Below are 16,830 nucleotides of genomic sequence, written 5' to 3'. Positions count from 1 at the left end.
TACACAAGGCAATTCAAAGTGCTTCCCAGTTGCATAAATACAAGAAAACAAATAGAATCAATAAAAACATCAACATAAAAATAATCAATTACAGTAAAAGGCGAGAGTGCAGATAAAATACTTTCAGTCATATGCATCGGTAAAAAGAACTGTTTTCAGCCTGGATTTCAATATTGTCAGAGTTGAGGCCTGTCTCACATCCTCATGAAGACTGTTCCAGATTTTAGCTGCATGAAACTGAAACGCAGCCTCACCGTGTTTATTATTGACTCTGGGAACCACCAGGAGGCCCCTCCCTGAGGTTCTCAGGGCCCGAGATGGTTCATACGGCTGTAACATGTCAGAGATGTACTTTGGAGCTAGACCATGAAAAGACTTGTGCACAAGCAGAGCTGTTTTAAAGTCTATTCTCTGAGTGACAGGAAGCCAGTGCAGAGACCGGAGCACTGGACTAATATGGTCGTATTTCCTCAAAAAGTTGTCACTTCGGGTCCCAATTGCCGTCATGCACGAGCTTAATATAGAAGGTGCAGTTACCACGTATGACCTAAGGTGGCAGTAGTGAGTTTAAAATGGCCAACTTGCATGTAGCCCCTTTAAGTCCCCAAAACAATCACCACACCAATTCTGAGTTTACTACGGCACATCAGTTTGTGAGCATGCCGTTGGCCAAAAATGACGGCATGTCTTGCGTCAATTCCCCCTGCTGCCAATGGAGGGCGCTCTGAACAATACACCAGATTCCCTATCCATACACACGCACATTAGTTTGATTTATAAAAAGTCAAATATAAGGGCTGAGGTGCCTGTATAAAAGCTGTTTTTTGTGGGTTATGTCTACTTTAAAGGGACTAAAAATGTGAAAACTAAGTATTTTCCTCCCCCTACATGTTCCAGCCATGTCCTGATCTCTAGAATGAGCCCAGACCTGTTCACCACAACTGAAATCCTGCACTTAAAAAGATGTTACTTCAAGTCGGAAGTGCCGTCATGCACGAGCTTAATAGAGAGACTGCAGTAACACGTAAGACCTGAGGTGGCAGTAGTGAGCATAAAATGACCAACTTGCATCTAGTCTCTTTAAAGGAACAAGCCACAGTTTCCCATACTGAGACATGTTCTTACCTGAGCTTAGACGAGTTGATACGTACCCGTCTGGTCTTTGTGCGCGCCCGTGGAAGAGCGCAGTCGCTTCCAACGTCACCCCCGTTTGGAGCCATAGGGATATGCTGGGAGAGACCAAATGCTAACAACGTCTTTGGTCGTTTTGCGTGACTGAGCGCACACACAAAGACCAGACAGGGACGCATCAACTCGTCTAAGCTCAGGTAAGAACATATCTCAGTATGGGAAAACGGTGGCCTGTTAGAAGAAGAAGAAAAATCTGGCAAAAAAAAAAAAGTGTTTGTTTATTTAGTCTGTACCCATTTACGATAATTGAGACATGTGACTTGTAGGTCAACAATTCCGAAAACTCAAGCCCCCTTTACCTCCTCGTCTGTAAACACATCCTCCCCGTGCCTTGTATTGATTCAAATGGAGCTAATGAGCCAATTGGCGGCTTGTTGAGAGGTTGCAGATTACGCACGTGGGGCCCCCCCGTCCATTGCGTGTCTGTCGCTCGGTCCTCCATGCGTCCCGCCCCCCGCCTCCCGCTCCTCTCTCCGCTCGGCTGCCGCTGCTCGGCGCGGGCACACAGCAGCGGCACTGTCCGGCAGGCTGCACCTCCGCACTGGCTCGGACTCGACCGACGCCCGAACCCGACCCCAAGCTGGTTCCGCCGGAGAGATTAAGCGCGCGCGGAGCGATACTGGCACATTTGACTTTGCCCCGAGCGATCTGAGGTGAGTTTTAGTTAAAGTTTCTATGATTAAAAAAACATTTGAGTTGTTCAATGTGAATTTTCATAAAGTAAGAGCATGATGTTTGACCATATGGCAAGAAATTGGCAGCAAGCTTGATCTTTTTATAGAATTATCTTGAGAAACGACATTTTCTCATATAAGCTAATGCAATCTTATAACTTTTTTTTAATGAGTTAAATTTGTGTGGTTTATAGTCTGTTTTTGTTACATTTTTTAAAGCCACACTGCATAACGTTTTACCCAACAAATAAAAGTCTTAATTTCTTTGGGTGTGTTTTAAAAAAAAAAATTGTATGAGCAGGCAGATTTGAGGAGACGCCAGGAGTGGGAATCAGAGCATTTGGAGCATGATGGCATCACTGACATGTTGCTCTTGTCGTGACCTCACAGTATGATGTGGGATGTGGGATGTTGCGCACAGTGGCTTTAATTTAGGCTTAATGAGCAGTTTGCTAGGTTAATTATGTTTTACAAGCTGCTGCCATTAGCCTCCCTCTTTCCTTTTGAATGTTGTGATGTTGTTAATGTTTAATGAAATGCATATTGGACCACAATAGTTCCTGCGATTCTTCCAAAAAGGCAAATATTTGGCTTGTTTTGAGATAAGCGCCGCGCCATTAGGACTCCGTTACAGATGTGGATTGAAAAGTGAGTTGTTCTCACCACTGGCTGCACGGTTATCACAGGCGGTGTTTATGGATACAGCTGTGGGAGTCATTGAGTGAGGACAAATGTTGATCGAGGCTTTCCCCCAAATCTCTGACATGAAATTCCACAGCCTTGACAACAAATTTAGATCCCTCTAACAGCCCCAGTGATGTACGATTACACATCCGCCACCGCAGCCAGCAGCCTCTGTTGAGCAAACTCCAGCTTTGATTTGTATCGCCCTCGCCTTGTAATTACAGCCGACTGTTTCCACACTCGTCACTGCGACGCGGCAAAAGACAAGAGCGGAGCTTGTTGAGTGGAATTTGACACCGCGGTGAGGCTGATGTTCTTGGCCTTGGGAGTGTTTTAATTAGGGCTACAAATGGCCAGCACGCTCTAAACAAGTCCAGGGGGGCCGTGATCTCCTGACCCCCCCCCCCCCCCCAGTCCTGCAGTCCGCTGGGGAGGCCACCATGTGAAATACCACACACACTGCTGCAGGAGGAGCCCGTTGGCCCTGACAAATAAACAAACAGAAACAGTGGAGATCAATGGAGTGCTGGCTGTGCTAATAGCACCGGAACCGATAGGTTAACATAGGGGTCAGAAATGATTGAATGTTCGGTACAGCTTCAGAGAATGATTTGTTTTGCAAGTGCCCTCTAAAATTAGCCGTGGCTAGACCAGGATTTGGCTGCAGTTGACAGAAATCATCGAACAAAAACATTAAATGCTCTGGGACTTTCAATTCCTTTAAAGGAACGTATCATGCATAAGCGGTCGCGTTGCCTGAGCCCATAAATCATCACCAGAGCATTTCTGAACTGCTCTGCACTTAAGCTGGGTTTATCATGGCGCAATTGATTTATTAGCATGCCGAGCTATCAAATTAAAACTTATATTTTCTGTTTAAAGCAGCACAAGTGTTAATGGGATGACTGGGGGGGTCTTTCATCTCCCCCTGGTGTCTCTGGCCAGAAAACCACGCTTGTAACTTCCTGCCTCCGGGTCAGAGTCACCAATACACACTAATGGAATCACAAAGAAGAAGCTAACAGGTTATCGGGCAAAGCTAACTGCGGGCTAGCACCACTTTAGCGGTATTTACAACCAAGTTTGAGTGAAAACGCAAGATGTTACGACACCTGCAGTGGCGCTTATGGCCTATAGGGGCATATCACAGTGGCCTCTATAACGCTCCAGGATAAATAGTTTTGTAGGTTTTCTGGTGAGATGGTCCGTCAGCAGTGAAAACAATTGATCCTGGGGAGTAGAGGTCACTGTGATGGGAAGTAAAGGCGCCATCCATACTAACCACACATACTGCCATTGGGCCACAAAAAGGTCAATTACGCACAAATAAAGTTTTTTTCCACATAAAAAGTTCAATAATGCACCTTTGAAGCATGATAAGCCCACTTTAAAACAATGTTTCAATATTTTGTTCCACAGCGAGCACTAGAGGGATCAGACGGTCCTGTGCTAGCGAGTGTAGCATTTTGAAAAGGCAGATCAGCACTAGCATAGATTGTTGTCAGATAACCTCACAATAGCCTAAACTAAACAGAGCAGACAAACTCCTGATGAAAACAACTCATAAATTTCCTGCTTCCTCCCTAATGCTTTGATTTGTAATGTGCTCGCCAGATGATCAGCACATGACCCCAGTGCGTTTGGAAATTACAATAGCCGCTTCTTTCCCCCTGCCTACTTTTACCTGAGCTCTACATTCCTGACAGGACCTATGGCGGTGACCTCTGGGTGTCATTGACGTAGCCAACATGGAGAGGGGTCAGTTGCATCCGGCTGTTCTATTTGCTTTCACACCCTCAGGATTTTTTCCTTTTTTTTTTCCTTTTTTAAAGCTAGCTACACATGGTGAAAATGTGGGAAGCGCTCTGTTTCTGTCGCCCATCACGGTCAAAGTGTTGCCCCAAAAAAACAAAAAACATGGATGCTTAAATCAAATTCATTAAAATTTCGGCTTGTTTTTGATCAGGGTATATTTAGAAAAGGGATGTGATAAGACCATCATAATTCTTGAAGTAGTGATGGGATTTATGGCTCTCTATGGGCTGAATCTTTGGAAACATTTTTAAACACTGGCTCGGTTTTATACTTGATTCATCTGAAAAATAATCGGTAACATTTTAGCCTTAATTAATGAGTTAACACTTCATCATAAACAATTCATTAGTTAAGTGTGACTAACACTTAATAACTACTTAACAATGAAGTAGTGAAGAAAGTGAAGTATGAATTATTCATAATGAGTTAGAAGTTAAGTAGTTATTAAGGCTAAATAAGGTGTAGTTTCTATAAAGTGTTACCAATTCATTCATTATTTCGTTCACTTTTGGCTCAGACTCAAACAGATCGACGGGAGCAGCACAGGATGGATTCTCCTGTGTGTGTGAACTCACAAATACCACGACAATTAAATCTTACAATATTTTACTAAAATTATTTTTTTGGGTGGGAAAAATCATGACTAAAGCCTTTTAGGCCTTATTGGAAAAAAAAAAATTGTAACTCACGGTCAGATGGAACTCGATATTGCGATATATCGTGGCACCTAATGTCATGATAACGATTATATAAATGTAATATTGTGCAGTCCTATAAAGGAGGATTCACACCAACCGGACGCACTGTCGCTGTTTGGGAGAAGGGACAACTATTCGTCTGCTCTGGTCTCCTCTCGCCTGCCCGTCTCACCTGTTAAGAGCAACATCTGCGCTGAAACGACCTGAACCCCAGACTGAGCCCGATCGCTGCACAGTTCACATAATGTTTGTAGTGTACGTTTTGTGGTAAATTGTAAACAAAAAGCCTCGGTCCTTAACGCCATGTCATCGCTGTGGTGATAGTTTCTGGCGAGTGAATTGTTTTCTCAGAGAGTCGATCCCTTCGCTTTTTTGTTTCTGTTTACGTCACAGAGAAGTTTGTATATTTTTCCGGCTAGTTGATATAACAGTGCACGTACGGCAAAATTAGCGTGAGGGAGCCTGATTTAGAGAGTTTAACTCAATAACAACGTGGAAAAGCTCTCCTTCCAGCCGGTAACACTTGGGAGACGCCAATTTGACAAAACTTGCTTCACCGACCTCCACAGACGCCGTCTACGACCGGCGGTGCTGTCCACACCAAACACACGCGTCCTGCCCGACCAGGACCGAATGCCGATTGTCGCGTTGGTGTGAAAGGGCCTCAACTCTCAGTCTTAACCCAACCCAAACAACTCAGTCCAGTTGACAACTTGAAATATGTAAATTGTAAATTCATTGTGCTCATCCAGTCTTCATCTGTGTAAAAAATGCTGGAAAATATGAGAGAATCTTTTCACAAATGCGATCCATTCATGCGTATGTGAGTGTGGGGGTCTAAAAGATTGGATTGGGTCATGAACATCACGACTTCAGAGCATCTCGGACTTGCGCCGCCATCTAATGTGCATTTTTCTGCCCAAGGATCCAGGTTAACACAGGAAATCTGACTTCATGGGAACTTGGCAATGACGACTGCAAAGTGTTCCCAGCTTTGGCACGTCTCCACCGTCCCCCCCCGCCTCGTCTTCCTGAAGCTCCTCGCCCTTTATGATATTTGGCACCAGGACGGCAAATGGCAAACAGAGACAATATAGGAGCAGCGAGAGAGCAAAGTCAGATGTTTCACAAACACAATGACAGCTGCTTATCATTACTTTAGGGAGCACGGAGGGACATTTAAAGCTACTACAGACAGGAAAGTACCAGATTTCAGACGCAGCTTTCCCCTCTTTGTTCTCATAAGAGGCTATATATAAATGACGGACAGTTCGAAATAAACTCACTTACGATGCTGCGGCTTCAAAAGAAAACACTGAAGAAAGTAATCACTCGAGTTCAAAAAGGGGAAAAAAAAAAAGCTGCTTCCTTTCTCAAAGTTGTTATGTTGGGATTATCAGTGTTGAGATAAGAAACATTCAGCTTATCAAACGTAGAAACATTTCAGGGTTTGTGAAATGAATCGTAATGGAAAGTATGTTGTTTGAAAAGAAGTTTCCAAATAGAACAGGACAAGTTTTAATTTTGTGACTGTGTGGAGTTGCCGTTATCAAATTGTGTTGAGTTTTCAGAGTAGCAACGGATCACTTTTAATGGCAAGAGTTCTCCAGGTTTTTAAGTCACACTGCAGAACATGTCACCCAATAAATAGAATAAAACACAGCCATTTATTTCATCACAGGTGCTACAGTTGGTGAAAGATAGTTCTAAAAGCTTCTTGAAAAAAGCGTCAAGACACTGTAGCGACAAAAACGAGGAAAGAAATGCCGAAAAACTCAACAGAAAAACAGAAAAAATGTGACAAGAATGTAGCATAAAGTGACCACAAAAGCAAAGATAAAATGCAACAAAAAAAACGGCAAAAATTAGATGGAAAAAGTGACGACGACATGGCAACCCAAGCAGGGGAAAAGATCCATTTAGATCACTTTTGTAGGTCTTGGCTTTCAAATGAGGCGTTACACTGCCCTATAGGCTGCGAGCTCCAGTCCAGAAGCTTTCAGATTTGGGTTAAGCCGACCTGGAGAAAATGCAGGCGGTTGAGGCGGGTGGAAAGAGGTTAAATATGTGTGGTGTTCCTCCAAATGCTTTCAGTTTGATAACTCGTCGGGGAAAATCGTTGTCTGTGTCAGGCTGGTAATCAGGAGCATGTTTTTGGCTTCCCCTCGCATGTTTGTTTATTTTTCAGCAATTTGACGACACTTTGGGTTCAACTTCTCACTGGAAATGATCCGCAGCTGGGTTTTAAAGTCACAACGCTAAGTTCAACGTTATATATGGCAAAATTATAGTTGAATCTGCCCTGGTGGTCTTTTCCAATATGAAAGTTTTGGCGAAGCAAAGCCGTGACCAATAAAATACCACTTCTTTTTTTTTTTGCACAGACCTAATTATGGCCTAATTATATCTCATTACGTCCCTCCTCTCCCCCACCCCTCCCTCTAATGACCTGCAAACTCCAGGCAAGGCTCTGCTCTGTTTGTGTTCAAACAGAGGAAGGAGGTAAGAGCCGCAGCACAATGGACGAACCCGGCTCGAAAGAGGCAACAAAAGAGGGCAGCGCGGGGGGAACGACGCAGGAAGAGCCCGAGCCTTAGAGACTGTGGCTATTTGTCGAGGCATAAAACTGTTTTCTTGGCCCCGAGGAGGAAGCGTGTAGCGGTGTTTAGCTTGGATCCGGCCAGGGCACTGTAATTGAAAGTCCGAGGGTGAGCCTGAAACATGTGGCCTTATCTCGCGTGTTTGTTCACCTGGTTAGCGGGGTCAGCCAGTGAAGGACGCGAGAGAGAGAGGGAAAAAAAGAGTGAAGGCTAGAGTCCAGGAAAGTCAACAAGTATGAGGTTTGGTGTAGTTTGTGCTTAAAGAGAAGGTCATTGTTGAGTTGCCAAAAGGGACGAAAAATCAAATGAAAAAGGGAGTACATATTCATGACGCACATTTTTACCTTCACCCTATGTTGTTTTGAGTCAAAGTAAGACTTGATGGACTCCTCGGACTCCTCTGATCTCTTTACCCAATGTAATCTGGGCTTCTTATCTTATCATTGCAAGTTAGATGCAATGCCTTGGTCGTGGTCTGCACATATGCAACGTTTTTTTTTTTTAAATAAATGCGACTAGTGCTTTATCTTCTGGGCCATTGAAACATTACCCGACATGCAGCTTTAGTCACAGTAGTTAACATATTTTTCTGATATCGCACAGGCTTTCCAGGCAGAAGAAGACAATAGAGTTCCCGAGCATGTTTCCAATCAACGCTAAGCTCTTACAGACAGTGATAGTCTGACTTCTGTGCTGACGGATGCTCCCCTCAGAAAAAGCTCTCACACACACGACACACGGCTCCTGTTAAAGTGTGGTTCCTCTGGTTTCACGTCCAGCTAAGCCACTTCAATCCGGCACTTGACGTCGCGCTATGGAAATATTTGATTGAGGCCGGCTCGTGATCTGCCGAAGCACAGAAATCCCCCGACTGCTGAGCTCCCCAAAAACAATATCTTGTTGTTTTAAGCGGGTATTACATGTAATGTCAAAGAGTTAGAAACAGGGTCATCATTTAGCTATCGGTCATGTTTGGATCGAGTGATGAGCGGACGTACTGTGCTTCTTTGAGGCTTATTCAGGCTTTTTGTGTCTGTTTCATTCATGCATATTAAAGAATGTCTGTTTGATTTATCTATTTGTCTTCATTTGAACAGATATAGAAAAGTTTCTTTCACCAGAATCATCACTATGAAGCTTAACTCTGCTAGCATTAGGGCTCGGACGATCCACTTTTGTCATGATCCGATACCTAGCACGATACTCAGGGGCCGATCCGATATGTATTTCGATACAGTAAGTAAGTAATAAGTAAACCCTTTTTTTTCCCCGATACCGGTACTTGGTTTTCGATACCGATACCTGAGCAATACTTTTTTTATACCTCTAGGAAAATATTTGTCATCCAGAACCAGAAAGCAGAACAATTTTGTTTGGAAGATGCAATATCTCCAATGTCAAGAAATGTAAGAGAAATGGGGAATAATTTGAGGGGAAATTGGGAGAAATTGAAGCAAAAAGATTGTAAAAAAAGGGAACAGGGAACAGGGAAAAATGGCAGGGGGAATTGGGGGGAAAAAATTGGGAGAACTTTGGGAAACTATTAGTAATAATGAGGAAAAAATTTGACCAAAAAAAAAATAAAATACAAAAATTGGGGGGTAAAAAATGATTTATTTGAGCTAAAACAACCAAGTCACTTCTTATAATGTCGTCCCTGCACAAACAGCATCAAAACTGTACAAACATTTATTTATTTTTCCGGTACCTAGATTTGATACTTTTATTTTTTCAATACCATTAGAACCTGACTCTTTTTTCCAATACCATACCAGTATCATGTAACGGTACCTGGCCCTAATGATAATATGTTTAAAAAAAATTAGAAAGAGTCATGTTTCCAAAGTTTATAAACCTAAAGTCATTTGACATTTATTGAAAACAAAGTGCTGAGTAACTGTTACTGGAAAACAAAGGAGTGATAAAAAAAAGTGATAAAAATGCCTCCAAACACAAGTATTGATAAAGTATCGATACTACACAAAGTATTGCGATCCAAGCCGATATTTTATCCCAGCTCAAGTTAGCATCACGTTGCAAATTAGCTGTGCTGCTTGTTCCCCTTTTAAACATGATTCAGTTCCATTTGTCACCAGCAGAGAGCATCAGAGAACCCAATTCTAGCTAAACACATCTGCTTCCATACAATACTTGAATGAATTGATTGTGAATTATCAAGGGAAAGGCACCAAATGTAGTTACTGCTATTTTTGTCTTACAGGAATCAACCAGACTGGATGCTGACTGTGACACCGGAGTGAGAAGTCGACAAAAGATCCTCCCTGCCCCCTACCAAGACAGTAACGGAGATGAAGGATTAGCTCATAATCCAAGGTACTATGTCCGAGCCCCCCTCAGTGTTTTCAGACTCAACCAGGGGAAGAAGCTACTGGGATTATTATTAAGACGTATTACTCTTTTTCTTTGTTGTGCTTGAGCCTCTTTTTATGGTTTTCATCTACTTGTCGTTGTGAGTCGAGCTTAAACAGCGCACGCAAAGGGAGGACAGCTCATTTGGATAGCACATGCGGAGGCAGAGTGAGCTTTGCCCTCCGGGTCCCACAACACAAGTCCGGTGGGGGCGACCCTGTCTGTGCTGTGGTCAAAAGCATTAACAGGATTAGAGAAGAAGGCAAAACACCAACCCGCACGTAGAGGATGATTAATAGCCACGGGTGAGTCAGCGTAATTAGAAATGTCTTGTTTCAACTTGATGTGCAAAGACAAATGTTTTCCCTTATTTGGCGAAACATGTTAGTGTCTTTGCGACTTGTGGGATAGATGGGGATAGATCGTTTCAGAGGCTGACTTTCAACCACACACCAGGTCAATGCATCTGCTTTTCGACAGCTAAAAGGCAAATTCTGCCATACATGTCTGGCCTTTCCTCCACCTCAACGGGATTTTTAGAAATGTATGACTTCGCACGTGAACACGAGCTTTTGGGTAAACTGTTACTGCCTTTGGGGAATCGCTGTAAAGGAAAAAAAAAAAGAACAAGTGGCCCCATATTCTCATATTCAACATAACACCTAGGTTTTACCGGTCCCTGGCGTCCTATCGAGGGTCTGCCAGGGAGAAAAGAGGGGAGGGGCAAGGGCCAAATTAGAAGGGCCGCCTCGCACTCTATGTCATGAGCCATAGCCGGTCATTAATGCAGCCATGTGTGGGAGGCCCAGAGACATTTAACTGCTGCGAGAGAGCGGGCTTATAAAGAGAAACAGAGGTCCTGGTCAGAGCTGCTTTATGCTATCAAAATATTTAAGGATTGGATATCCATTACTCTGCTGGCAAAGAAAAACACTGGAGGGGAAGGGGAGCTTATTCCTGCTTTAATAGACATGCACGGGGAAGTAGCAGCGCGGTTAAGCTGTGCTTCTCTTATCAGGACGTGTAACGGATCTCTTCATATCTTTACATATTTTCACTGAGTGAATGATTTTTATTACAAAGTACCCCCCACTTATCTTTGGAAACTTATCTACTAATGCCAATGTCAGTAGATGGAATATAAGGAGTCATTTTAATTTGAATTCTATTAGAATATTTTAAAAGAAAAGCTTTTAAATGATACAGTATTTAGCAGTCAAATATTATTTTAGCGGTATTTTGAACACACAACATTGTCAATATTGCATCAATAAATAGTTGTTTTAATTTCCTCACACAGTTCTATTGAATGAAACATTGATTATATAACAACATTATTATATAACTCAATAACAGCATGAGAAAAGAATCCCTGGTGTAGATTGTAAGCTGGGTACATCAAGTCATGGATTTGGTAACATTTGTGTTTCCCGAACAGTCATTTTTACCAATTCTTCTTTGTTCTGACATTGCAGCCAGATCCTGCCCTTTACTGTTCTACGCCCATTATTCTATTAAAGTAGACAAACTAGCTGTATGTAAGGGGTGCTAACAAGTTTAGGCTTAAACACTGGCTGCTGGTCTTGTTCAAACCTTCCCGAGACAGTAAACTGTCCTCCTCTCAGTCAAAGCAGGTCAGAATGACTTCAGGATTCCCCTGAAAGTCTGTCCAGAAGCAGAGTCTCGTTTTCTGCCCAGAGGAGGGACTGGCTGTGTCTAAATTTAGTCAGTTCCAGACCAGCGGACCTTTGGAATCCTAAAAAAAAAAGAAAAGCCTCCCGTCTAGGATCAGCCAGGTTGCTTCACAGCTGAATGCAGCGTGCACAATAGAATAGCAATGGTTTTACTCATGCGCCGCTAAATAAACTGCCCATGTCATCCATTTCTCCCAGCACGCCCCAAAACCTAATACATCCTTGTCCAGCTTTTAAAGATAGATGTTCTGTGCCTGTTTTTGTTCTCCGTAGATGTTTCCACCGTGTGACCGCACAAACGCTTGCAGCTGGACCCGGGACCTATTTCTGAGCTGATGCGGACGAGCGCCGAAGCCCCAAAAGCCAGCCGAGGGAAACCAGGCGACCTCATCGCATTCCTAAAGGCCCGGGCCGCGTTCAAGAACACAACTGCGTAGTGTTCTCCTCCATTTATGTGCGTTTTATTCGGCCAGCTATGCAGAACAGCCAGCAACAAAGACCGGGGCACTTGATAAACGGCGATAATAGCACGTCAGGTATTTGGCAGGGCTGAGGCGTGCTTAGAAATTACACGGGATATTGGAATAAGCCGTGACAGCAGATTTTTTGTCAAATAAAACACTCCAAAGATAACCATCTGGAATACTTTTTTTGGATTCTTTTTAAGTGTGAAAAAGAAGTTAAAAATGAATCTTCAAGAAAAGCTCTCGGGCCTCAAAGGGCTGGTGACGCACTCCCACGGCAAGCGTCGATTCAAAGGGGACCTGACCACGGAGATGATCAGCCCGCCGCTGGGAGACTTCCGCCACACCATGCACGTGGGGCGCGGGGGGGACGTGTTCGGCGACACCTCCTTCCTCAGCAACCACGGGGGCACGGCCAACGGGGGCAACGGCGAGACCGACTCCACCGTCTCCACCCCGGACAACAAGATCGGAGCGTTCTTCTCCAGGACCCTGCGCCAGATCCGCCGGGGCTCGGACAACCGGCCCCGGGAGAACGCCAACGCCAACAAGGAGCTGTCCCCGCCGCCGCCAGCCGTGTCTCCCATCATCAAAAACGCCGTCTCCCTGCCCAGGCTGGACGTGGTGGACATGCCCAACGGGAGTCCCACCAAAGTGCTCTTCCCCAGCACTCAGAGCACGCCGGAGGACGAGAAAACATCTTATGGTGCGTATCCCAACAGGATTTACAAATCAAAGCAGTACTAAGTAACGTGTTTACCTTAATAAATCCTTTCCGTAGTCCCTCAGGGGTTAATACAAGTGTTAATGGGATGATTGGAGGGTCTTTCATCTCCCCCGGTGTCCCCCGGCCAGAAAACCACGCTTGCAACTTCGCTGACTACGGGTCGGAGGCGCAATACACACTAATATAATCAGAAAAAGAAGCTAACAGGCTAACGGCCAAAGCTAACTGCGGGCTAGCGCCACTTAAACAGTATTTACAGCCAAATTTGAATGAAAAAAATGATCTCCATTGTGTAATTGGATGTACAATATCCCTCTCTCTCTCTTTGTCTTTTCTGTCAGCGTAGTTTTTACTCTCACGGACAATTAATGAGTAAAAAAACGCAACATGCTACGACACCTGCAGTGGCGCTTATGGCCTCTAGGGGCATTAGTTACTTATTTCTGCTTTAAAGGCCCTGAACCTGATTTCTTTCTCCAAAACGAGTAGCAAAAGTAAATCAGCAGCCAAGTCATTTGTTCTTTTTTTTTCTGCTTCAACAATCTCTCATTTACATATCAGATTTGGGGCCCTAGTTCTGTAACACTGGAGATTTGAATTTATGCTGCTGAATGTCCATTTCACTTGCAACACAAGACTGTTTTTCAAAGATTTACCAGCATGCCACACTCTCATCTATCTTAAAGGAAAATTTCAGTGCCTGATGTCATCTATTTGCGCCCATTCATTTTGGAATTTATAAAAGAACAACCACTAATCTTAAAATTGCCCCGTAGGCAGACCAAAGACAGATCTCCTTTTGTATTAAATTACACCGACGCTAACTTAAACTACATCATGCCAGGTCAAATAAGTTGAAAAAGCCATGTGTCGAGAGAGCAGATTTGGCGCAGATGTCCTATAAATCACCCTTTCGCGCTGATAACGCACGCACATATTTGGCAACACCGTCTGAGAGGCTGTTTGGATGACTCGATTGAGCTCAGAAATGTCTGACCTCCGTGTGTTTGTAGAGCAGCTCTGCAGGGGGTCTGATAATGGACAAGCATAACACATGAAGTCACTGTCTCCAAGCCTGTAATTTCTGACTTTATTAACCTGATCTGAAATACCTCAGTGCTGAACAAACGGGCTGGTTCACCTCCTGGGCATGAGCGAGAGAGTTGGCGCGCTGTTAATGTGGCACAGAGCTGATGCCAACGCAGAGGAATGCACGACTACCTCTGAATGGCATTAACATCTGCCATTTAGTGTACAGAGGTATTTTGCAGGTCTTTCTCCTTGGACAGCAAAGGTTCTGTGCGCTCTGGTGTAGCTTTATGAAGGTAGATTTACTTTATTCCCTCTTCTGTTATAAGAGGTGCATTTCTGGGGTGTGGCATTACACTGATCTACACGACAGATGGGCCAGAACGTGAGGCCAGTCTGAGTAAATCAGCAAAAGCAAGTTTTATTTATCAGTAATAGGATCTTTAATATATCATTTCACGTGATTGGAATATTATTTATTTTTCCTAGAATTGTGGACCTTTAGTATTTGCTGCCCTCTTTTGGAAGGTGACTAGGGCTGAAACAACTACTCGATTAATCAACAACTAATCGATTATTGAAATAGCTGACAACTATTTTAGTAATTGTTTAATCGTTTTCTGGTTAACACGGACTTAAATAGAGCAAAAATGACATGAAAATGTTGTATTTTTGATGAAAAACAACTTTGTTTTTAAAGTTAGGGTATGTAGTGTTTTGTACATTATAAATTTCCTTAATATCTGTCTGTGTCTCATCCAATCAGAAAGCAGAATCAGCACAAGATCCAAACATTCACTTTAAGTTTACTCCATCAAAAAAAGCTCAAGTGGGGTCACTTCAGCCTTTTGTGGTAAAAAAGATTGGAAAAATAATATATTCTTACACCAATCGATTAATCATAATTATAATTGGTAGATTAATTGATTCCCAAAATAATCAATAGTTGAAGCCCTAAAGGTCACGTTTGCTGAATTACCAGTGTCATCTACAAATTCAGAGCTTCTTTAACTTCTCAGCCCCCACCTTAACCTTAACTGTGTATTTTCTCCAGTCTGGCATTACCTAAATATAGAAGCTTCTTAACTGGAGCTTATAACCAGTGTAATGCTTCATTTTCATTGCATTTTTGTCACTTTTTTGACACTTTTTGTTGCATTTTCATTCTCATTTTCTTCCCTTTTTTTGCTACTTTGAGGCTTTTTTCAAGAAGCTTTTAGATTTGGGTGATACCAAACTGGAGGAAATGTGCTCAGTTCAGGTGGATGTTAAAAGGTCAATTAGAGATCATTTCGTTCATGCTTTAATTATTAACTGCATCCTAGTTAGGGTTTTTCTGGTTAATAATACTAATAATGGCTTGCACTTAGACCGGTCACGATAAAAAAAAACATCTGAAGTTTGATTTATTGAGGCAGGAAAATATGGCGATAAACAATATTAACTCTAAAGCTTAAAAAATGACAAAGAAGAACTTTGATCCAATACTTCTTGATCGTAAAATATCCCACAATAAGCAGGTGACAGCCCTACTAACACTTGTATTGTGCATTTCAAGCCGTTTTTTAAAGAGCAGTCAAAGGTTAAGGCATGATTTATTTCAAGCTGGGTTTGTTTTTGACCTGATTTAGAACAGATTTGATCTTTGAGGGAAAGAAAAAAACTTTAACCAAACTTCAAAATAAAAAACTTGGTGATTGGAAACGACAAACTGCAACAACAGCTACTACTACTGTAAGCTAGACCTATTCAAAGAAAAATACAAAAATAATATTGTCTGAATGATATTTGATATTGTCTCTAAACCACCTGAAGCAGCCGTAGTTTGAGAAACACTGCCCAAACACGTCTTCAGGTGTTAATTCCGTGCATTTTACCCGTCTCTTCCCTCAGGTGTCGACTCTGGCTTCGTCACCCTGCCCCGCCTGTCCCGCTCGGAGCGCCAGCAGCCCTCCATCTCCCTCCCCGCCTCCTCCCGCCCGCCGGACCTCCACCGCGGGTCTCTCACCGACCCCGGCGAGGCCCTCCTCCAGCCCGCCGCCCGCTCCTCCTCCGCCGACTTCCTCGCCTCCGAACCCAAGTGCACCGCCTTCTCCGACTCCCTGCCCTCGCTCACCTCGCTCGACTTCACTCTGGACCTGGGCCCGTCCCTGATGAGCGAGGTGCTGGGCCTCATCGACGGCGGCCATTTTGAAGAGCACGCCCGCGCCTGGGAGGAGGAGGGATCGGCGTGCGGGTTGACCACCGAGGGGTCGGAGATGGACTCGGCCACTATTTCCTACGTGGATTCCTTGCTGAGGGAGGACTGCGGCGGCGGCGGGAAGAGTCCGCAGTGGGAGGAGGAAGAGGCGAGCGACGTCAGCGTGTTCGCGGTCAAGATGCCCGACTTGGTGATGGGGTCTCAGGAAAGGGTTAAGTTGGCGGTGGGGATGGAGAGCGAGAGATTTCAGAGCGCGACCGATGTGCTGGCACGTCATTATGGAGTCACAAGCGCCGTGAAGGGACACACCAAGATGGACGCTCACTCGGATATGTACGTCAAGAAGAAAATATCCTACACCTACATTGACGACGACGACGAAATCAAAGTCTAAGTGGGCAGAAAGTGACATCAAGGACACGCGTTATGATTTCTCGCTCTAATCAAGGCTGCTTTCGGGCTGTGCTGAAGGGACGGCAATGAAGAATGCAACACTTCTCGGAAATTCTTATAGACAAGTGGAAATTTTGTACATCAAGAATCAAATTCTAGCTATGCAATGACAGTCCAAGTATTGCAACACTGTCTGAATGTATCTGAAATGTTTCTGAAGACTTTATGCAAAATTAAAGCCACACTGTGGAACATTCCAAGTCATATGTTGCAACTAAACTCTTGTAGAAT

The 16,830-nt window shown here is 43.7% G+C and overlaps 1 protein-coding gene across 1 annotated transcript; it reads left to right on the top strand.

The window, feature by feature from the left end:
• Positions 1-1,626: 1,626 nt before the first annotated feature.
• cdc42ep1a (CDC42 effector protein (Rho GTPase binding) 1a) lies at positions 1,627-16,808 on the top strand. Its single transcript, XM_079576963.1, has 5 exons — positions 1,627-1,844; positions 9,884-9,996; positions 12,000-12,262; positions 12,394-12,896; positions 15,840-16,808. Exons 4-5 carry the CDS (start codon positions 12,413-12,415, stop codon positions 16,538-16,540), a joined length of 1,185 nt encoding a protein of 394 aa, XP_079433089.1. The 5' UTR covers positions 1,627-1,844; positions 9,884-9,996; positions 12,000-12,262; positions 12,394-12,412; the 3' UTR covers positions 16,541-16,808.
• Positions 16,809-16,830: the final 22 nt, after the last annotated feature.

The sequence above is a fragment of the Gobius niger genome (assembly GCF_951799975.1).
Source record: "Gobius niger genome assembly, chromosome: 19".
Lineage (NCBI taxonomy): Eukaryota > Metazoa > Chordata > Actinopteri > Gobiiformes > Gobiidae > Gobius > Gobius niger.
Note: the sequence above shows the minus strand (reverse complement) of the source record. Positions and strands in the feature narration are given on the sequence as shown.